Genomic DNA, 24,877 nt, shown 5'->3' with positions numbered 1-24,877 from the left:
GTAAATTAAAAAAACACATCAGAACTAATCATCAGGAAGCATTATCCAGTTTAGAGAAAATGATGTATTATAATATGTATATAATATTATATTGAAAAACATATTGAATAAATGCATTGATTTTCACATTAGTATAACAATATGACCACACAGTTCTAGGAGATGTAAGATTAATCTATATGTTGTTTTGGATAATTAACCAAATGCATCTGCCATTGTCCTTCTACACTACTCATTAAATGAACAGTGTGTTTGTGAAGTCATGATGATCTCTTTGTCAGGCTGTCAGGCTGTGGAGTCACAGAGGAAGGCTGTGCTTCTCTGGTCTCAGCTCTGAGGTCAAACCCCTCACACCTGAGAGAGCTGGACCTGAGTAACAATGACCTGAAGGATTCAGGAGTGGAGCTGCTCTCTGCTGGACTGGGGAATCCCCACTGTAAACTGGAGACTCTGAGGTCAGTATTCCTGTAGTTGGTCAACAAGTGATAACTGTTCACCAGATCCACATGTGTTTACCAGACACACATAGTCCACACCATATGTGTTTGGACAGTGAAGCTTACAGTTTTACATTTTGCTCCAGCATTTTGGATTTGAGATGGAATGTTTCATATAGGTGATGTACAGAATGTCACTTAATTTTCATTAGGTACACTTTACTGTTTAAAATGACAGACAAAATGGCTTGTATTTTTTTGGCTTTCCAGAAAATCACATTGTAGGATTTTTAATGAATTTATTTGCAAATTATGGTGGTAAATAAGTATTTGGTCAATGGGAAAGTTTATCTCAATACTTTGTTATATACCCTTTACTTGGAATGAGCAGAGGTCTTGGGGTACGTTTTCTTAAGTTTCACAAGGCCACTGGGTTGTTGGTGACCATTTTGTTTGTTCCAGCTCCTGTCAAGAATGGTGATGTTTTTCCACTGGGCTGTTGCTGGGTGTAAGTCATTCCAACTTCCTCAATGATTTTCTATGGGGTTGAGATTAGACTGGCTGTTTCAGGACCTTTACACCTTTTCCACTTCATGTTTTTGTTGTAGGCACTGTGTTTGGGATCATTGTCATGCTGAAAGGTTAGCCCGTTTAGTCTCAATGCCAACTTGATGATGAAACAGGTTTCACTCAAAATCTGTATTTAGCAGGCCCCATTCATTCCTTCCATTTTTTGTTGATAGTTGTCCTTGTCCCTTTGCAATGGAAAAACATCCCACAGCATGATGTTTCCACCCCCATGCTTCACTGTAGGTATGGTGTTCTTTGGATGCAACTTAGCATTCTTTGTCCTCCAAACACGACAGTTTTTTGTTGATACCAAAAAGTTATATTTTGGTTTCATCTGACCATAGACATTTTGTCCCAATCTTTCAATTTTGGATCATGAGAAATGCTTTGCAAACTTGTAGCCTGGATGTTTTGGTTAAGCAATGAGAGGTTTTTGTTTTGGCCACTCTTCCGTACCTCTGTTATGTGTAATGGTGGTAGGCTTTTGGTTACGTTGGTCCCAGCTCTCTGCATGTGGATTGCACTGGTCCCCCTGTTTCTGTTTTTTGTTTCCTCTCTGTTATGACCTCCTTGACCTGGTCCTTGATGGGTGAGATTTGTTGTGGTGCCCCATTTTTTAAAAATAGATTTAATGGTGGCTCCGTGGGAGTTTCAGATTTTTTTTATCAACCCTGATCTTTATTCTTCCATTTCTTAATTGTTTTGTTTGATTTCTTCTGTTAACCAAGTAATGGTGAGAGGTTGTCAGATTTTGTTTAGCCTAGCCTTATTGGTAATGGTGAGGTTTTAAAGGTGTAGATGTTTGTTTCTGGTGTAATTTGACAGCTTTTGGTCTTGGTGCCAATAGGGGCTTCATGGAATACATATGTATTTGGAGTAACAAAAAAATTGTTTGAGGTTTAATGTGACAGGTGTTTTTTGTACATAATCATTAGGTCCATTTAATTTAAAGGTAATGTTGTAAGGAACAAAATGAGGAGCCTCTGAATACATTACAGGTCATGAGTTCTCAGAACATCGTGCATGTTTGTTGGTGCTTTACTTATTAGTTCTCCCATTTGAAGAGGTCTTCATTATTTGGAATATTCACTAAAAAAGTCTTCTAAGTTTAATGGTGATTGTCTAGCATGATTAAATAATTTTGTTCTGTCTTGTTGAATTCATTATGATGGTTGATTTGGTTGTGTTTTAATGTTTTTCCTAATAGAAACTGAATGGTGAATAATGTCCTGTTTTTTGGAGTCACTGTTATATTGTGTAAGAAGTGAAGAGTTTTGAAATTTTCATGTAGATCTTCTATTTTGAATTTGAGAGAATGTTTCATACTGATATTGGTAGACTACAGAATGTCACCTTTTATTTGAGTAATGGTGAGAGGTTAGCATGTTTTGTTGTAGCCTCTGTTATTGGTAATGGTGAGAGGTTAGTATGTTTTGTTGTAGCCTCTGTTATTGGTAATGGTGAGAGGTTAGTATGTTTTGTTGTAGCCTCTGTTATTGGTAATGGTGAGAGGTTAGTATGTTTTGTTGTAGCCTCTGTTATTGGTAATGGTGAGAGGTTAGTATGTTTTGTTGTAGTCTCTGTTATTGGTAATGGTGAGAGGTTAGCATGTTTTGTTGTAGTCTGTTATTGGTAATGGTGAGAGGTTAGCATGTTTTGTTGTAGCCTCTGTTATTGGTAATGGTGAGAGGTTAGCATGTTTTGTTGTAGCCTCTGTTATTGGTAATGGTGAGAGGTTAGCATGTTTTGTTGTAGCCTCTGTTATTGGTAATGGTGAGAGGTTAGCATGTTTTGTTGTAGCCTCTGTTACTTGGTAATTATTATTAGCATGATTCATTCATGATCTTTCTCAATAATGGCAGTCAGAATGTTTTGTGTACTCATCTGTTAAATGGTAATGGTGAGAAATAGATAAAGTTTTGTTGTATCTTCTGGTAATGGTGAAACATGATTTGTTGTAGCCTCTGTTATTGGTAATGGTGAGAGGTTATATACTTTGTTGTAGCCTCTAAACTGTCACCTCATGATTAAAGATTTGATTCAAATCTGTATTGGAATATAGAGACACATTTGAAATGTAGCTCACTGTCAAAATAGATATGGTGTGGACTGTTGATACTCAATACAATCTAAATCTGATACCTCACTGTCTAAATAGATATGGTGTGGACTGTATACTCAATACAATCTAAATCTGATACCTCACTGTCTAAATAGATATGGTGTGGACTGTATACTCAATACAATCTAAATCTGATACCTCACTGTCTAAATAGATATGGTGTGGACTGTATACTCAATACAATCTAAATCTGATACCTCACTGTCTAAATAGATATGGTGTGGACTGTATACTCAATACAATCTAAATCTGATACCTCACTGTCTAAATAGATATGGTGTGGACTGTATACTCAATACAATCTAAATCTGATACCTCACTGTCTAAATAGATATGGTGTGGACTGTAACACTCAATACAAAATCCTAAAAATGGTGACTTATAAACTGTCACTGTCTAAATAGATTGGTGTGGACTGTATTGGATATACAATCATTTAAATCTGATACCTCACTGTCTAAATAGATATGGTGTGGACTGTATACTCAATACAATCTAAATCTGATACCTCACTGTCTAAATAGATATGGTGTGGACTGTATACTCAATACAATCTAAATCTGATACCTCACTGTCTAAATAGATATGGTGTGGACTGTATACTCAATACAATCTAAATCTGATTCCTCACTGTCTGTCTTCTGACTGATACTGCTTTTTAAACTGGTCTGGTCAGTCTACTCAAATATTTGTACTATACATTTTTCTATCTGCAGGCAATATTTTGATCATTTGTCATTTCTAATAATGATATATTCATTTATTCATGAATAGATATGGCAGGTTTCAGGACACTGATGTATCTGAAAATGTAGAAAAAAATATACTGCCACTATTTTCACCACCAAAGAATATCAGTGTGATTTTAATATGATTTGACTCTTTGCAGGCTGTCAGGCTGTCTAGTCACAGAGGAAGGCTGTGCTTCTCTGGTCTCAGCTCTGAGGTCAAACCCCTCACACCTGAGAGAGCTGGACCTGAGCTACAATCACCCAGGAGACTCAGGAGTCAGACTGCTCTCTGCTGGACTGGAGGATCCACACTGCAGACTGGAGAAACTCAAGTATGTAGAGGGTTTATGTCAATGTTCATATCAGACATGTTTGACTTATCAGGCTAGTTAAGACAAACATTCTGACCACCACTTGGACAAAGTTATATGATGACTGTGTGTGTGTCCTGTGTGTGTGTGTGTGTGTGTGTGTGTGTGTGTGTGTCCTGTGTGTGTGTAACATAACGTATGCAAATCATAATAGTGAAAAAGAAACAATGAGAACGAAAAACCACAGACAACTAAATTACCGTCAAACACTCAGGGTTTATTTTTAAACACACGGTAAAGGGGCTGAGCTGGACCCAGGGAAAGAAACAAATATCCCACAACACCCCTAAACTAGACTAGTCTACTACTATACAGCTAACTAACTAACCAAAAACACCCCTAAACTAGACTAGTCTACTACTATACAGCTAACTAACTAACCAAAAACACCCCTAAACTAGACTAGTCTACTACTATACAGCTAACTAACTAACCAAAAACACCCCTAAACTAGACTAGTCTACTACTATACAGCTAACTAACTAACCAAAAACACCCCTAAACTAGACTAGTCTACTACTATACAGCTAACTAACTAACCAAAAACACCCCTAAACTAGACTAGTCTACTACTATACAGCTAACTAACTAACCAAAAACACCCCTAAACTAGACTAGTCTACTACTATACAGCTAACTAACTAACCAAAAACACCCCTAAACTAGACCAGTCTACTACTATACAGCTAACTAACTAACCAAAAACACCCCTAAACTAGACTAGTCTACTACTATACAGCTAACTAACTAACCAAAAACACCCCTAAACTAGACTAGTCTACTACTATACAGCTAACTAACTAACCAAAAACACCCCTAAACTAGACTAGTCTACTACTATACAGCTAACTAACTAACCAAAAACACCCCTAAACTAGACTAGTCTACTACTATACAGCTAACTAACTAACCAAAAACACCCCTAAACTAGACTAGTCTACTACTATACAGCTAACTAACTAACCAAAAACACCCCTAAACTAGACTAGTCTACTACTATACAGCTAACTAACTAACCAAAAACACCCCTAAACTAGACTAGTCTACTACTATACAGCTAACTAACTAACCAAAAACACCCCTAAACTAGACTAGTCTACTACTATACAGCTAACTAACTAACCAAAAACACCCCTAAACTAGACTAGTCTACTACTATAGCTAACTAACTAACCAAAAACACCCCTAAACTAGACCAGTCTACTACTATACAGCTAACTAACTAACCAAAAACACCCCTAAACTAGACTAGTCTACTACTATACAGCTAACTAACTAACCAAAAACACCCCTAAACTAGACTAGTCTACTACTATACAGCTAACTAACTAACCAAAAACACCCCTAAACTAGACTAGTCTACTACTATACAGCTAACTAACTAACCAAAAACACCCCTAAACTAGACTAGTCTACTACTATACAGCTAACTAACTAACCAAAAACACCCCTAAACTAGACTAGTCTACTACTATACAGCTAACTAACTAACCAAAAACACCCCTAAACTAGACTAGTCTACTACTATACAGCTAACTAACTAACCAAAAACACCCCTAAACTAGACTAGTCTACTACTATACAGCTAACTAACTAACCAAAAACACCCCTAAACTAGACTAGTCTACTACTATACAGCTAACTAACTAACCAAAAACACCCCTAAACTAGACCAGTCTACTACTATACAGCTAACTAACTAACCAAAAACACCCCTAAACTAGACTAGTCTACTACTATACAGCTAACTAACTAACCAAAAACACCCCTAAACTAGACTAGTCTACTACTATACAGCTAACTAACTAACCAAAAACACCCCTAAACTAGACTAGTCTACTACTATACAGCTAACTAACTAACCAAAAACACCCCTAAACTAGACTAGTCTACTACTATACAGCTAACTAACTAACCAAAAACACCCCTAAACTAGACTAGTCTACTACTATACAGCTAACTAACTAACCAAAAACACCCCTAAACTAGACTAGTCTACTACTATACAGCTAACTAACTATCCAAAAACACCCCTAAACTAGACTAGTCTACTACTATACAGCTAACTAACTAACCAAAAACACCCCTAAACTAGACTAGTCTACTACTATACAGCTAACTAACTAACCAAAAACACCCCTAAACTAGACTAGTCTACTACTATACAGCTAACTAAAAAACACCCCTAACTACTAAAAACTAACTATCCAAAAACACCCCTAAACTAGACTAGTCTACTACTATACAGCTAACTAACTATCCAAAAACACCCCTAAACTAGACTAGTCTACTACTATACAGCTAACTAACTAACCAAAAACACCCCTAAACTAGACTAGTCTACTACTATACAGCTAACTAACTAACCAAAAACACCCCTAAACTAGACTAGTCTACTACTATACAGCTAACTAACTAACCAAAAACACCCCTAAACTAGACTAGTCTACTACTATACAGCTAACTAACTAACCAAAAACACCCCTAAACTAGACTAGTCTACTACTATACAGCTAACTAACTAACCAAAAACACCCCTAAACTAGACTAGTCTACTACTATACAGCTAACTAACTAACCAAAAACACCCCTAAACTAGACTAGTCTACTACTATACAGCTAACTAACTAACCAAAAACACCCCTAAACTAGACTAGTCTACTACTATACAGCTAACTAACTAGGAAACCAAAAACACCCCAAAAACACCCCTAAACTAGACTAGTCTAACTAACCAAAAACACCCCTAAACTAGACTAGCTACTACTATACAGCTAACTAACCAAAAATACAGTGGGTGGTCCCCCAAACTAGGGTAGACAAAGTAGTCCTACTGTACTGTATGACATCTTGGTACCCCTAACAGAACAAACAGTCATGAAACAACAATACTCACATAATTCCAGACTTGACAAAAACCAAAAGAGAGCCCACAGAGAGAGAGAGAGATTGATACACAGAGAGATTGAGACACAGAGAGATTGATACACAGAGAGATTGAGACACAGAGAGATTGATACACAGAGAGATTGAGACACAGAGAGATGAGACACAGAGAGATTGAGACACAGAGAGATTGAGACACAGAGAGATTGAGACACAGAGAGATTGAGACACAGAGAGATTGAGACACAGAGAGAGACACAGAGAGATGAGACACAGAGAGATTGAGACACAGAGAGATTGAGACACAGAGATTGAGACACAGAGAGATTGAGACACAGAGAGATTGAGACACAGAGAGATTGAGACACAGAGAGATTGAGACACAGAGAGATTGAGACACAGAGAGATTGAGAGAGGTCGAGCTCCAGAGAAAACAACTGACTGGCAAAGGGGATGTGATTGGGTAATGGAAACAGGAGGAGGTATGTCTTCTGGGAAAGGGGATGTGATTGGGTAATGGAAACAGGAGGAGGTGTGTCTTCTGGCAAAGGGGGTGTGATTGGGTAATGGAAACAGGAGGAGGTGTGTCTTCTGGGAAAGGGGATGTGATTGGGTAACAGAAACGGGAGGAGGTGTGTCTTCTGGCAAAGGGGATGTGATTGAGAAAAGGAGCAGGTGTCTTCAGATTAGCGACAGGGGAATGATGATTGTTCGGACAAACATTCTTTCCTTGGACAAAGTTATATACTGACTGTTTGTGTGTGTGTGTCCAGTGTGTGTGTTCAGTGTTTGTGTCCAGTGTGTGTCCAGTGTGTGTGTCCAGTGTGTGTGTTCAGTGTGTTTGTCCAGTGTGTGTCCAGTGTGTGTGTGTGTCCAGTTTGTGTGTGTCTTTGTCCAGTGTGTGTGTGATACACACACACACACAATGGACACAGACAGGACACACACACACACATACACACACACACTGGATAAACTGGACACAGACACTGAACACACTGGACACACGTGTGTGTGTTTGTACTGTGTGTGTGTGTGTTTATCCCTCAATGACTGTCTGTTCTTCTGCTTACCGCTACAGTGAGGAACATGGTGGAGAGAACAGAATGAAACCTGGGCTTAGAAAATGTGAGTGTTGACTGCTGTGAAGAATATGACTAAGAATAAGTCTTAATTCAAGTTAAGTCAAAGTCAAAGACCACCATCATTACTGACTTGGTCATATTAAATATCAGCTGTAGTTCTACAGAAGCAGAAATCAGGGACAACAACGTTTACAAAGAGTTGATATGACAATGTGTGTGTGTGTGTGTGTGTGTGTGTGTGTGTGTCTGTGTGTGTGTAATTAATGGGAATAAGTGTGTTTTATATTACCATACAGTATAACATATGATCATTCAACAAGTCTCAAGTTACCTTAACTTCTCCTTTTGATACCTAGAAACATCTACATTAAATGAATTAGTGAAAAGTGAGTTAACATTCTAATGTGAATGATGATGATTTCTAATATTGTGTCTGGTTTCATCCATCAGATGTCTGTGATCTCACACTGGACCTAAACACAGTAAACAGACTCCTCTCTCTGTCTGAGGAGAACAGAAAGGTGACATGGACGACAGAGGAGCAGCCGTATCCTGATCACCCAGAGAGATTTGAGGACTGTAGACAGGTGCTGTGTAGAGAGGGTCTGACTGGGCGCTGTTACTGGGAGGCAGAGTGGAGTGGGAGAGAGGCTGTTATTGGAGTGACATATAAAGGAATCAGCAGGAGAGGAAGAGGAGGGGTTAAGGACTGTTGGCTTGGATACAATAACAAGTCCTGGAGTCTGTTCTGCTCTGACAACAGTTACATTGCCTGGCACAATAATAAACGGACTACCATAGACGTCCCCCCCTCCAGCTCCCACAGAGTAGGAGTGTATCTGGACTGGCCAGCCGGCACTCTGTCCTTCTATAGAGCCTCCTCTGACACACTGACCCACCTGATCACATTCACCTCCACATTCACTGAGCCCCTTTATCCAGGGTTTAGGGTTTGTTCTGACTCCTCAGTGTCCCTAAAATAACATGACACACACTGGTTTGATGGCGACTCAGTGATACACACACACACACACACACACACACACACACACACACACACACACACACACACACACACACACACACACACACACACACACACTGGACACACACACACACACTGGCACAAACACACATACACACACACACACAATAATAACCTGTAAATAATACACACACTGGATACACGCACACACTGGACTCACACACACACACACACACACTGGATACACACACACACTGGACTCACACACACACACACACACTGGATACACACACACACTGGACTCACACACACAGACACACACTGGATACACACACACTGGACTCACACACACACACACACACACACACACACTGGATACACACACACACTGGACTACACACACACACACACTGGACAAACACACACACACACACACTGGATACACACTGGACTCACACACACACTGGATCCGCACACACACTGGACTCACACACACACACACCCACACACACACACACACACACACACACACACACACACACACACTGGACAAACACACACACACACACACACACACACACACACTGGACAAACACACACACACACACACACACACACACACTGGACAAACACACACACACACACACACACACACACACTGGACAAACACACACACACACACACACATACACACACACTGGACACACACATTCTGGACACTCACACACACAGACTGGACAGACACACAGACTGGACACACACACACTGGACACACACTGGATACACACACAGACTGGACACACACACACACACACAAACTGGACACACACACACACTAGACACACACACACTGGACACACACACACACACACTGTACACACACACATTGGACACACACACAAACTGGACACACACACACACTGGACACACACACACAAACACACACTGGACACACACACACTGGACACACACAAACACACACTGGACACACACAAACACACACTGGACACACACACACACACACACACACTGGACACACACTGGACACACACACACACACTGGACACACACAAACACACACTGGACAAACAAACACACACACACACTGGACACACACACACACACACACACACACTGGATACACACAAACACACACTGGACACACACACACTGGACACACACACACACTGGACACACACACACACACACAGACTGGACACACACACAGACTGGACACACACACACACACTGGACACACACACACACACACACTGGACGCACACACACACACTGGACACACACACAAACACTAGACACACACACACAGACTCGACACACACACACTGGACACACTGGACACACACACACACACACACACACACACTGGACACACACACACAGACTGGACACACACAGATTGGACACACACACACTGGACACACACACACTGGACACAGACACACACACAGACTGGATACTCACATACACACCCACTGGACACACACACACACACACACACACACACACACACACACACACACACACACTGGACACACACACACACACTGGACACACACACACACAGGACACACACACACACACACACACTGGACACACACACACACACACACACACTGGACACACACACACACACACACACACACACACACACACACACACACACTGGACACACACACACACACACACACACACACACACACACACTGGACACACACACACACACACACTGGACAACACACACACACACACTGGACAAACAAACACACACACACACTGGACAAACAAACACACACACACACTGGACAAACAAACACACACACACACTGGACACACACACACACACACACACACACACACACACACACACACACACACTGGACACACACACACACTGGACTCACACACACACACACACACACTGGACACACACACACACACACTGGAGACACACACACTCACACACACACAGACGCTGGACACACACACACACGCTGGACACACACACACTGGACAAACACAAACTCACACAGGACACACACTGGACACACACGCGCGTCTTCCTATAGTTGTGAGGACCTCTTCCTGTTTTATAACACTGTTTATGTTGAATAACAAATTGAGCAATTATATATGGACATACACTCCATAGTTGTAGAAGTAAACAAGGATATATTGTACTTTTCATAATAAAACATACTTGAAACAAGAAAAGCTTGTTAATTGTGAAAACAGTTTGTTTATTGATTTTACGTTTCCTCTGTCAGGTTGATGTTAACCTGCGACTGGTTGAAACACGAAACAAATATGAAATGAAATACAAAACATTTAAATATGTGAAATTTAATTAAACAAATTGTACAACAGAGTATTGTAATGCAGGATCACTATAGCAACAGAGTATTGTACTGCAGGATCACTATAGCGACAGTGTTGTGATGCAGGATCACTATAGCAACATAGTGTTGTGATGATGTCACGTTCTGACCTTAGTTCTTTTGTATTTTTCTTTGTTTAAGTATGTCAGGGCATGAGTTGGGTGGGTTATCTATGTTTTGTGTTTCTATGTTGGGTTTTTCATTTGGCCTGATATGGTTGTCAATCAGAGGCAGTTTTAGTCATTGTCTCTGATTGGGAACCATATTTAGGTAGCCTGTTTTCTGTTGGGTTTTGTGGGTTGTCTTCCGTGTCTGTGTGTTCCACATGGAACTGTTTCAGTTTTCGTTCGTTCAGTTTATTGTTCTGTATTTCAGTATTCAGTTTGTTCTATTAAAGTTTCATCATGAACACTTACCACGCTGCGCTTTGGTCCTCCTCTCTTTCTCCCAAAGAAGATCGTTACAGATGAAGGGTCACTATAGCAACACTTACCACGCTGCGCTTTGGTCCTCCTCTCTTTCTCCAAAGAAGATCGTTACAGATGAAGGGTCACTATAGCAACACTTACCACGCTGCGCTTTGGTCCTCCTCTCTTTCTCCCAAAGAAGATCGTTACAGATGAAGGGTCACTATAGCAACATAGTGTTGTGATGCAGGGCCACTATAGCAACATAGTGTTGTGATGCAGGGTCACTATAGCAACAGAGTTTTGTGATGCAGGGCCACTATAGCAACAGAGTGTTGTGATGCAGGGGCACTATAGCAACAGAGTGTTGTGATACAGGGTCACTATAGCAACAGAGTGTTGTCATGCAGGGGCACTATAGCAACAGAGTGTTGTGATGCAGGGTCACTATAGCAACAGAGTGTTGTGATGCAGGGTCACTATAGCAACAGTGTTGTGATGCAGGGTCACTATAGCAACAGAGTTTTGTGATGCAGGGCCACTATAGCAACAGAGTGTTGTCATGCAGGGGCACTATAGCAACAGAGTGTTGTGATGCAGGGTCACTATAGCAACAGAGTGTTGTGATGCAGGGTCACTATAGCAACAGAGTGTTGTGATGCAGGGTCACTATGCAGGGTCACTATAGCAACAGAGTGTTGTGATGATTCCGGTGGAATCTCTCCAGACCAGAGGAACCAGAGGAACCCTGTGACGTCATCAACAGAGAGATTCTCTACTCTCTCTCTCTCTCTGCTCTCTCTCTGCTCTCTCTCTGCTCTCTCTCTCTGCTCTCTACCCACCGTTCCTAGGCTGGTAGGCCGTCATTGAAATTAAGAATGTGTTCTTAACTGATTTGCCTAGTTAAATAAAGGTGTAAAAAAAAATAAAAAATAATAATAATAAATAATAATAATAATAAAATAAAATCGGCAAAATCGGTGCCAAAAATTCTCATTTCCGATTGTTATGAAAACTTGAAATTGGCCATTCCGGTTAATCGGTCGACCTCTAGCCTGAACACAACACCTAGTGACCCCATCAAGTAGCAGCAGGGATGTGTTGTGGTGATTCATTTAGAGAGAGAGAGACAACATTAATAATACCATCAATAATACCAATAATACCAATAATAATATAATAATAATATAATCAGTCACACCAGTCTGTAATGCATTATGAAAACATTTACACATTTATACAGTCAGTTAAGAGTATAAATTATTATAATTGAAAACGTTATAACAGTCCTACAATACTGTAGACATTAAAACAGACGTAATATTAATATCCTCTGTGTTATTTCTAGATTCAGATGAGCTTGCTGTGATTTGCCAACTTGAACTCAAATCTAATCTAAAGAAGAAGTTTCAATGTGTATTTGAGGGGATTGCTAAACAAGGAAACCCAACAATTCTCAATAATATCTACACAGAGCTCTACATCACAGAGGGTGGAACAGGAGAGGTCAATAATGAACATGAGCTGAGACAGATTGAGACAACAAACAGGAAAAAAGCAAGACCAGAGACTGCAATCAAATGTAATGACATCTTCAAACCCTTAACGGGACAAGACAAACGTATCAGAACTGTGCTGACAAAGGGAGTCGCTGGCATTGGAAAAACAGTCTCTGTGCAGAAGTTCATTCTGGACTGGGCTGAAGGAAAAGCAAATCAGGATGTCCAATTTGTATTTTCATTCCCTTTTCGGGAGCTGAATTTGAAGAAAGACAAACACACTTTCATTGAACTTCTCAATCACTTCTCAATGGAAACCAAACAATCAATCTCCAACTACAACATGTACAAAGTTCTGTTCATCTTTGATGGTCTGGATGAGTGCCGACTGCCCCTAGACTTCCAGAAGAACAAAATCTGTTGTGACGTCACAGAGTCAACCTCAATGGATGTTCTGCTGACAAATCTCATCAGGGGAAATCAGCTTCCCTCTGCTCTCCTCTGGATAACTACCCGACCTGCAGCAGCCAATAAGATCCCTTCAGAATGTGTTGACCAAGTGACAGAGGTACGAGGGTTCAATGACCCACAGAAGGAGGAGTACTTCAGGAAGAGATTCAGTGATGAGGACCTGGCCAGCAGAATCATCTCACACATAAAGACATCAAGGAGCCTCCACATCATGTGCCACATTCCAGTCTTCTGTTGGATTTCTGCAACAGTCCTTGAACACATGCTGAAACATAAGAGAGAAGAGATGCCCAAGACTCTGACTGAGATGTACACACACCTTGTGGAGTTTTATACCAAACAGAAGAATGAAAAGTATCTTGGGAAAGAAGAGACAGGTCCACACTGGAATAAAGAGAGCATTCTGTCACTGGGAAAACTGGCTTTTCAACAGCTTGTGAATGGCAATCTCATTTTCTATGAAGAAGACCTGAAAGAGTCTGGCATTGATGTCAATGAAGCCTCAGTGTACTCAGGATTGTGCACACAGCTCTTTAAAGAGGAATGTGGGCTGTACCAGGACAAGGTGTACTGCTTCGTATATCTGAGCATTCAGGAGTTTCTGGCTGCTGTATATGTGTTCCTCTCATTCATCAACAACAATGAGAATCTAATGGACAAACTGAAAACAAACGACAAGCCTGAAATTGCTTTCTACAAGGGTGCTGTGGATAAAGCCTTACAAAGTGAGACGGGAAACCTGGACCTTTTCCTCCGCTTCCTTCTGGGCCTCTCACTGGAGTCCAATCAGAAGCACTTACGAGGTCTACTGACAAAGACAAGAAGCAGCTCACAGAGCCATGAAGAAACAATCAAGTACATCAAGGAGAAGATCAGGGAGAATCCCTCTCCAGAGAGGAGCATCAATCTGTTCCACTGTCTGAATGAACTGAATGACCATTCTCTAGTGGAGGAGATCCAAAGCTACCTGAGATCAGGAAGTCTCTCTAGGTTCAAACTGTCACCTGCACAGTGGTCAGCTCTGGTCTTTGTGTTGCTGACTTCCGAAAAGGTGCTGGATGTGTTTGACCTGAAGAAATACTCCAGATCAGAGGAAGGTCTTCTGAGGCTGCTGCCAGTGGTCAAAGCCTCCAGAGCTGTTCTGTGAGTAAATAAAATGACAATTAAGAACTAATCATCAGGAAGAAATATCCAGTTTATAGAAAAATATGCATAATAATGTGTATAATATTATATTGAAAAACATATTGCATAAATGCATTGATTTTCACATTAGTATAACAATATGACCATACAATTCTATGAGACGGAAGATTAATCTATATGTTCTTTGAGAGAAAAAACCAAATGCATCTGCCATTGTCCTTCTACACTACTCATTAAATGAACAGTGTGTTTGTGAAGTCATGATGATCTCTTTGTCAGGCTGTCAGGCTGTGGAGTCACAGAGGAAGGCTGTGCTTCTCTGGTCTCAGTTCTGGAGTCAAACCCCTCACACCTGAGAGAGCTGGACCTGAGTAACAATGACCTGAAGGATTCAGGAGTGAAGCTGCTCTCTGCTGGACTGGGGAATCCCCACTGTAAACTGGAGACTCTGAGGTCAGTATTCCTGTAGTTGGTCAACAAGTGATAACTGTTCACCAGATCCACATGTGTTTACCAGACACACATAGTCCACACCATATGTGTTTGGACAGTGAAGCTTACAGTTTTACATTTGGTGCTCCAGCATTTTGGATTTGAGATGGAATGTTTCATAGTAGGTGACAGTACAGAATGTCACCTTTTATTTGAGGGTGAGAGGTAATGTTTTGTGAGAGGTTAGCATGTTTTGTTGTAGTCTGTTATTGGTAATGGTGAGAGGTTAGCATGTTTTGTTGTATCTGTTATTGGTAATGGTGAGAGGTTAGCATGTTTTGTTGTAGTCTCTTTATTGTAATGTGTAGTCTCTGTTAGCATGTTTTTTGTTGTAGTCTCTGTTATTGGTAATGGTGAGAGGTTAGCATGTTTTGTTGTAGTCTCTGTTATTGGTAATGGTGAGAGGTTAGTTATGTTTTGTTGTAGTCTCTGTTATTGGTAATGGTGAGAGGTTAGCATGTTTTGTTGTAGTCTCTGTTATTGGTAATGGTGAGAGGTTAGCATGTTTTGTTGTAGTCTCTGTTATTGGTAATGGTGAGAGGTTAGCATGTTTTGTTGTAGATTGGTAATGGTGAGAGGTTAGCATGTTTTGTTGTAGTCTCTGTTATTGGTAATAATGGTGAGAGGTTAGCATGTTTTGTTGTAGTCTCTGTTATTGGTAATGGTGAGAGGTTAGCATGTTTTGTTGTAGTCTCTGTTATTGGTAATGGTGAGAGGTTAGCATGTTTTGTTGTAGTCTCTGTTATTGGTAATGGTGAGAGGTTAGCATGTTTTGTTGTAGCCTCTGTTATTGGTAATGGTGAGAGGTTAGCATGTTTTGTTGTAGTCTCTGTTATTGGTAATGGTGAGAGGTTAGCATGTTTTGTTGTAGTCTCTGTTATTGGTAATGGTGAGAGGTTAGCATGTTTTGTTGTAGTCTCTGTTATTGGTAATGGTGAGAGGTTAGCATGTTTTGTTGTAGTCTCTGTTATTGGTAATGGTGAGAGGTTAGCATGTTTTGTTGTAGCCTCTAACTTTCTCACTCATTATTATTCATGATTCATTCATGATTTGTATTAATCAAGGCATCAACAGGATTATTTAAGTAGTGTTTAGAAACATGTCATATCTACTCACTTATAAAGTAAATTACTCCAACTTGAGTTTTCCAAAACAAACTGCAAATGAGTCTAAATAGATATGGTGTGGACTGTATACTCAATACAATCTAAATCTGATACCTCACTGTCTAAATAGATATGGTGTGGACTGTATACTCAATACAATCTAAATCTGATACCTCACTGTCTAAATAGATATGGTGTGGACTGTATACACAATACAATCTAAATCTGATACCTCACTGTCTGTCTTTTGACTGATACTGCTTTTAAACTGGTCTGGTCAGTCTACTATAATATTTGTACTATACATGTTTCTATCTGCAGGCAATACTTTGATCATTTGTTATTTATAATATTGATACATTAATTTATGAATAGATATGGAAGGTTTCAGGACACTGATATATCTGAATATGTTGAAAAAATATACTGCCACTATTTTCACCACCAAAGAATATCAGTGTGATTTTAATATGATTTGACTCTTTGCAGGCTGTCACGCTGTCTAGTCACAGAGGAAGGCTGTGCTTCTCTGGCCTCAGCTCTGAGGTCAAACCCCTCACACCTGAGAGAGCTGGACCTGAGCTACAATCACCCAGGAGACTCAGGAGTCAGACTGCTCTCTGCTGGACTGGAGGATCCACACTGCAGACTGGAGAAACTCAAGTATGTAGAGGGTTTATGTCAATGTTCATATCAGACATGTTTGACTTATCAGGCTAGTTAAGACAAACATTCTGACCACCACTTGGATAAAGTTATATGATGAGTGTGTGTGTGTGTGTGTGTGTGTGTGTGTGTGTGTGTGTGTGTGTGTGTTTGTGTGTGTGTTTGTTTGTGTGTGTGTGTGTGTGTGTTTGTGTGTGTGTGTGTGTGTGTGTGTGTGTGTGAGTTCAGGTGTATCCCTCAATGACTGTCTGTTCTTCTGCTTACCGCTACAGTGTGGAACATGGTGGAGAGTACACAATGAAACCTGGGCTTAGAAAATGTGAGTGTTGACTGCTGTGAAGAATATGACTAAGAATAAGTCTTAATTCAAGTTAAGTCAAAGTCAAAGACCACCATCATTACTTACTTGGTCATATTAAATATCAGCTGTAGATCTACAGAAGCAGAAATCAGGGACACCAAATAGTTGCTTTGACTGTGTGTGTGTGTGTGTGTGTGTGTGTGTGTGTGTGTGTGTGTGTGTGTGTGTGTGTGTGTGTGTGTGTGTGTAATTAATGGGAATCAGTGTGTTTTATATTACCATACAGTATAACATATGATCATTCAACAAGTCTCAAGTTACCTTAACTTCTCCTTTTGATACCTAGAAACATCTACATTAAATGAATTAGTGAAAAGTGAGTTAACATTCTAATGTGAATGATGATGATTTCTAATATTGTGTCTGGTTTCATCCATCAGATGTCTGTGATCTCACACTGGACCTAAACACAGTAAACAGACGCCTCTCTCTGTCTGAGGAGAACAGAAAGGTGACATGTAGGACAGAGGAGCAGCCGTATCCTGATCACCCAGAGAGATTTGAGGACTGTGAACAGGTGCTGTGTAGAGAGGGTCTGATTGGGCGCTGTTACTGGGAGGTAGAGTGGAGTGGGAGAAGGGCTGATATAGGAGTGACATATAAAGGAATCAGCAGGAGAGGAGGGGTTAAGGACTGTTATCTTGGATGGAATGACAAGTCCTGGAGTCTGAACTGCTCTGACAACAGTTACATTGCCTGGCACAATAATAATCCCACTACCATAGACGTCCCCTCCTCCAGCCCCCACAGAGTAGGAGTGTATCTGGACTGGCCAGCCGGCACTCTGTCCTTCTATAGAGCCTCCTCTGACATACTGACCCACCTGATCACATTCACCTCCACATTCACTGAGCCCATCTATCCAGGGATTCATATTTGGTATGATGGTGACTCAGTGTCTCTCTGTCAAACACAACATGACGTTTCACTCTAATAGTTCAGTAAGACACACTGGAGCAGCAATGTAGAATATCTCTCTAGTGTGTAAACCTCTCTATCCAGGGTGTTTGGTATGAATATCTCTCTAGTGTGTAAACCTCTCTATCCAGGGTGTTTGGTATGAATATCTCTCTAGTGTGTAAACCTCTCTATCCAGGGTGTTTGGTATGAATATCTCTCTAGTGTGTAAACCTCTCTATCCAGGGTGTTTGGTATGAATATCTCTCTAGTGTGTTAACCTCTCTATCCAGGGTGTCTGGTATGAATATCTCTGTAGTGTGTTAACCTCTCTATCCAGGGTGTTTGGTATGAATATCTCTCTAGTGTGTAAACCTCTCTATCCAGGGTGTTTGGTAGAATATCTCTCTTGTGTGTAAACCTCTCTATCCAGGGTGTTTGGTATGAATATCTCTCTAGTGTGTAAACCTCTCTATCCAGGGTGTTTGCTATGAAAAATATGTATTAGCATTACTTTAAGGTTAATATAAATGATAGGTGTGTACAATCGTGTTACTCTGGTTGTGTAAATGGCTGTTTTCACATAACTCTGTACCTAATTCACATCTTGTCTGTTCCGAACAAAGTCTCTCCTCATCCTCTATTCTAAGAACCAACAGTTCTTGGTTCTCGTAGGAGAACACAGAGGATTCTGACTAGTTGGCCACCTCATCCACTAGTTATGTGTTGGTTCGACACATTGAGTCAGTTGTGGTGGAACCAGCCATGACTAAGCATTTATAGGTTTACTATATGAGACCTCTGTTGGTTTCTGTATGTCAGAGCTCTTGGCCCAACACTCAAGAGTGTGGGGTAGACCAGGCTCATTATTGCAGGGCTCTCAACGAATCACTTATGGGTGCAGTGGCGACCCATCATTCAGGGCAGGAGGAGCTGTTATGAGCCCCAAATCTTTACCAACATAAATCAAATGGTGGCTTGCTTGTTTTGCATGTTATTTTGGCATTAATACGTGACACATATCAGTTTGCAAACAATGTACATTTTTTATATATAATTGAATTAATAAAGCGGCATACAAACATGGTTTCTTTTTGATTTCTTTACTCAAACATGCAGGTGTTTCAGCCCAGCTCAGTGCTTTTTAGTGGTGGTGGGGCAAGCCAGCATAAAAAACAAGTGTTGCGCCTTGATTGACTCAGTGTTCTGTCACTCATGGGGAAACTACGTCACCTCTAAGGGGAGACCTCGAGAATTCTAGCCCCTTGGGTGCTGCCATAGAGTTTCATGGGGTGGCAGGGTATCCTAGTGGTTAGAGAGTTGGACTAGTAACCGGAAGGTTTCAAGTTCAAACCCCCAAGCTGACAAGGTACAAATCTGTAGCTCTGCTCCTGAACACGCAGTTAACCCACTGTTCCTAGGCCGTCATTGAAAATAAGAATTTGTTCTTAACTGACTTGCCTAGTTAAATAAAGGTAAAATTTTAAAATAAAATTAGAAATGCCCATCCAAGAAGGCTCAAGGTCATTGGCCACAGACAAAATGACGTCAAATCATGTTATTTGTGCAGTAGCTTTGATTGGACTGATCATATCAACATCAAACCTCCAAAATCTTAGCTAGCAAGCTAGACAGTCATCATCATGAATCAAGTCAACAATCTACTGGCAAATCATATGATGAGAAATAACAGATAAAACATATCGGTGCTCATCGGCCATTGGACATAAAATCGCAAATTCAACAATGAGTGGTTTGGAAGGAATCAGTGACAGTGGCTAACTACACGCATTGCAAAGCAATCACTAGCCTGCTATTCAGTGAAGTGGCTGTGTGGTCCCAAATCTGGGATTAATGGTCTCTTTTCCAAGTTGAAATGATAAACATTCAACATTGGCCATGCTGTCAATGAAGCATGATTTGTGGCGCACTCAAAACAACTGTTAATTCAGAACTGCGAAAACTTGATTCAGTGAGTTCAAGACAACTGGGAAGTCGGGAATAAACGAGCTCCGACTGGGAAAATACGTGTTGAACGGTCATCCAACTCGGAATTGTAAATCCGGCCTCTTTCTAGAGAAACGACCTGAATCTCAATGACCTCATCATGATTTAATCTCTGAATTGTAAAGCCTCTTTCTAGAGAAACGACCTGAAGTTCAATGACCTCATCATGATTTAATCTCTGAATTGTAAAGCCTCTTTCTAGAGAAACGACCTGAAGCTCAATGACCTCATCATGATTTAATCTCTGAATTGTAAAGCCTCTTTCTAGAGAAACGACCTGAAGCTCAATGACCTCATCATGATTTAATCTCTGAATTGTAAAGCCTCTTTCTAGAGAAACGACCTGAAGCTCAATGACCTCATCATGATTTAATCTCTGAATTGTAAAGCCTCTTTCTAGAGAAACGACCTGAAGCTCAATGACCTCATCATGATGTGATCTTGTTTTTTTGGGAGTTCCCAGTTGTTTTGAAAGCACCATAAATCCAGAGAATGCTAGACTTTGATGACAACATTTTCCCACAAAGGACCACCGTGCCACCTTCCTGTTCAAGTGAGCACAGCACAGCACAACAAGGTGAGTCCACATATGTATTCTATGGTGCTGCATAAATTACGTAATATGCCAGGGAGATATGTATACTGTAGCTAAGAAAGAAATAAGTGCATGTTGTGTAGTACGATGTTAGTAGCCCATGTGCCTCACCCTAAGAATTTTGTCTATTTACCCCTCTTAACTTCTTGCGTCGAGCAATCCCGTATCCGGGAGCGTAATCATAGCCTCAAGCTCATTACCATAACGCAACTTTAACTATTCATCAAAATCGCAAATTAAATTAAATAAATATTTTGGCTCACATGCTTAGCCTTTTGTTAACAACACTGTCTTCTCAGATTTTCAAAATATGCTTTTCAACCATAGCTACACAAGCATTTGTGTAAGAGTATTGATAGCTAGCATAGCATTAAGCCTGGCATTCAGCAGGCAACATTTACACAAAAACAAGAAAAGCATTCAAATAAAATAATTTTATTCAATAAGGAGACTCTCAGTTAGATAGTAAATGTTCAGTTTTTCCAAAAATATTATTTGTGTAGGAGAAATCGCTCCATTTTGTTCATCACGTTTGGCTAAGGAAAAACCCCGAAAATTCAGTCATTACGACGCCAAACTTTTTTCCGAATTAACTCCATAATATCGATAGAAACATGGCAAACGTTGTTTAGAATCAATCCTCAAGGTGTTTTTCACATATCTATTCGATGCTAAATCATTCGTGGCAGTTGCCTTTCTCTTCTGAACCAAATGGAAACATCCATGCAGCTGGAGATTACGCAATAATTTGCGACGGAGGACACCAGGCGGACACCTGGTAAATGAAGTCTCTTAGGGTTAATCTTCCAATGATATGCCTACAAATACGTCACAATGCTGCAGACACCTTGGGGAAACGACAGAAAGTGTAGGCTCATTCCTTGCACATTCACAGCCATATAAGGAGACATTGGAACACAGCACATTCAAAATCTGGGCATTTCCTGTTTGAAATGTCATCTTGGTTTCGCCTGTAGCATCAATTCTGTGGCACTCACAGATAATATCTTTGCAGTTTTGGAAACGTCAGAGTGTTTTCTTTCCAAAGCTGTCAATTATATGCGTAGTCGAGCATCTTTTCGTGACAAAATATCTTGTTTAAAACGGGAACGTTTTTCATCCAAAAATGAAATACTGCCCCCAGAGGTTCAAGAGGTTAAGGGAATTTTTATCAATGATTACTAATTATGTATACATTACAATCAGGACTGACTAATCAGAATACTATTATGTTACTGTATATGTACTAATCTGAATACTATTATGTTACTGTATATGTACTAATCAGAATACTATTATGTTACTGTATATGTACTAATCAGAATACTATTATGTTGTTGTATATGTATGAGTTTTAATTTTTGATCCCAGTGCTGAATATAATGTGTGTGAATGAATCAAGGATTAGAATAATGACGGTCTGTTCCTGGGTAGGAAAGAATGAATGATATCTTCAGACTGGCTAGAATGCTTATCTACACCGGAAAACCTTGGCTCAGCCATAAATTATATTAAATTGGCAGGGAGACGGATGTGGGAAGGCTTGAGATACATCCTTTGTACTGGAACGGAGATGACACGGGTTGGTGTTGAAGCTAATGACGTCATTTTCAGTTTATAACCTGTGGTAAACTGTATCGTATTCAGTACTCTCGTGAATAAACTCTGCTGTTTGACTTTAAGACTGGGCTCTGTCCATTATTATAGAATAAGGGTCTTACAAATCCTTATGAATTGGCAGATTGTTTCATTTTAGTTGGGTATTAAAACATAGAGCAATTTAATTCCTTTAACATCATTCTGTGCTTTGTATCAGTCATTCTACTACTGTATAGCCTGGTTGTTGTTATTAAATGGTGCTTTGTATCAGTCATTCTACTACTGTATAGCCTGGTTGTTGTTATTAAATGGTGCTTTGTATCAGTCATTCTACTACTGTATAGCCTGGTTGTTGTTATTAAATGGTGCTTTGTATCAGTCATTCTACTACTGTATAGCCTGGTTGTTGTGTTGTTATTAAATGGTGCTTTGTATCAGTCATTCTACTACTGTATAGCCTGGTTGTTAGGTGCTTTGTATCAGTTTCTACTAAATAGCCTGGTTGTGCTTTGTATCAGTCATTCTACTACTGTATAGCCTGGTTGTTAGTGTTGTTATTAAATGGTGCTTTGTATCAGTCATTCTACTACTGTATAGCCTGGTTGTTGTTATTAAATGGTGCTTTGTATCAGTCATTCTACTACTGTATAGCCTGGTTGTTAGTGTTGTTATTAAATGGTGCTTTGTATCAGTCATTCTACTACTGTATAGCCTGGTTGTTAGTGTTGTTATTAAATGGTGCTTTGTATCAGTCATTCTACTACTGTATAGCCTGGTTGTTGTTATTAAATGGTGCTTTGTATCAGTCATTCTACTACTGTATAGCCTGGTTGTTAGTGTTGTTATTAAATGGTGCTTTGTATCAGTCATTCTACTACTGTATAGCCTGGTTGTTAGTGTTGTTATTAAATGGTGCTTTGTATCAGTCATTCTACTACTGTTGTTAGTGTTGTTATTAAATAGTGCTTTGTATCAGTCATTCTACTACTGTATAGCCTGGTTAGTGTTGTTATTAAATAGTGCTTTGTATCAGTCATTCTACTACTGTATAGCCTGGTTGTTAGTGTTGTTATTAAATGGTGCTTTGTATCAGTCATTCTACTACTGTATAGCCTGGTTGTTAGTGTTGTTATTAAATGGGGCTTTGTATCAGTCATTCTACTACTGTATAGCCTGGTTGTTGTTATTAAATGGGGCTTTGTATCAGTCATTCTACTACTGTATAGCCTGGTTGTTAGTGTTGTTATTAAATGGGGCTTTGTATCAGTCATTCTACTACTGTATAGCCTGGTTGTTATATTAAATGGCGCTTTGTATCAGTCATTCTACTACTGTATAGCCTGGTAAATGTTGTTATTAAATGGGCTTTGTATCAGTCATTCTACTACTGTATAGCCTTGTTGTTATTAAATGTTTGTTGTCATTCTATTGAATGGGGCTTTGTATCAGTCATTCTACTACTGTATAGCCTGGTTGTTAGTGTCTTTGTATCAGTCATTCTACTACTGTATAGCCTGGTTGATAAAATGGGGCTTTGTAGTAACAAAATATTGAATATTTATTAAGCCTGGTTGTTAAGCAACAAAATATATAAAATATACAATGGTGTGTGTAATCAGTAATCAGTAGTATAAGTGAGTGTTTTGCATGAATGTGATAATGCAGGGTGTTGAAAGGTGCCAAAGCAAACAAACAAAAGGCCACCAAGAACCACAACACAATCTACAAAGGTGTCTGCATGGAGAGAGTCTCCTCCATGAATGTGGAAGAGGTCTATTTATCCTGGGACACACCTGGCCCAGGTGTTTCCCATGTAGCTGACGACCCTCTCAACTCCGCCCACTGGCATCCTAATAAGGAAACAAGAACAAAGACAGAATACTTCAGACAGAGTGGGAGGGTCGTCACATTCCCCCCCATAAAACCAGGGACCAACAAGGTCCCCGGAACAACGACACAGCCTCTGCGTCCCAAATTGACACAGCCTCTGCGTCCCAAATTGACACAGCCTCTGCGTCCCAAATTGACACAGCCTCTGCGTCCCAAAT

At 40.1% G+C, this 24,877-nt stretch overlaps 1 protein-coding gene and 1 long non-coding RNA gene across 3 annotated transcripts; both read left to right on the top strand.

The window, feature by feature from the left end:
- Positions 1-8,669: 8,669 nt before the first annotated feature.
- LOC121844400 (stonustoxin subunit beta-like) lies at positions 8,670-9,289 on the top strand (the record flags this gene model as incomplete). Its single annotated transcript, XM_042314428.1, has 1 exon — positions 8,670-9,289. A coding segment is annotated over one exon (516 nt), but the record flags the coding sequence as incomplete, so codon positions are not given.
- A 13,745-nt stretch (positions 9,290-23,034) lies between these two features.
- LOC121844401 lies at positions 23,035-23,770 on the top strand. 2 transcript variants are annotated; one of them, XR_006081974.1, is made up of 2 exons: positions 23,035-23,239; positions 23,379-23,770. It is a non-coding gene; the product is annotated as an uncharacterized LOC121844401 (long non-coding RNA). The 2 variants fall into 2 exon arrangements; XR_006081973.1 differs by having other exon boundaries at positions 23,236-23,298.
- Positions 23,771-24,877: the final 1,107 nt, after the last annotated feature.

Source organism: Oncorhynchus tshawytscha, unplaced genomic scaffold, assembly GCF_018296145.1.
Source record: "Oncorhynchus tshawytscha isolate Ot180627B unplaced genomic scaffold, Otsh_v2.0 Un_contig_898_pilon_pilon, whole genome shotgun sequence".
NCBI classification, from domain to species: domain Eukaryota; kingdom Metazoa; phylum Chordata; class Actinopteri; order Salmoniformes; family Salmonidae; genus Oncorhynchus; species Oncorhynchus tshawytscha.
This window is presented reverse-complemented; position numbering and strand designations above follow the sequence as displayed.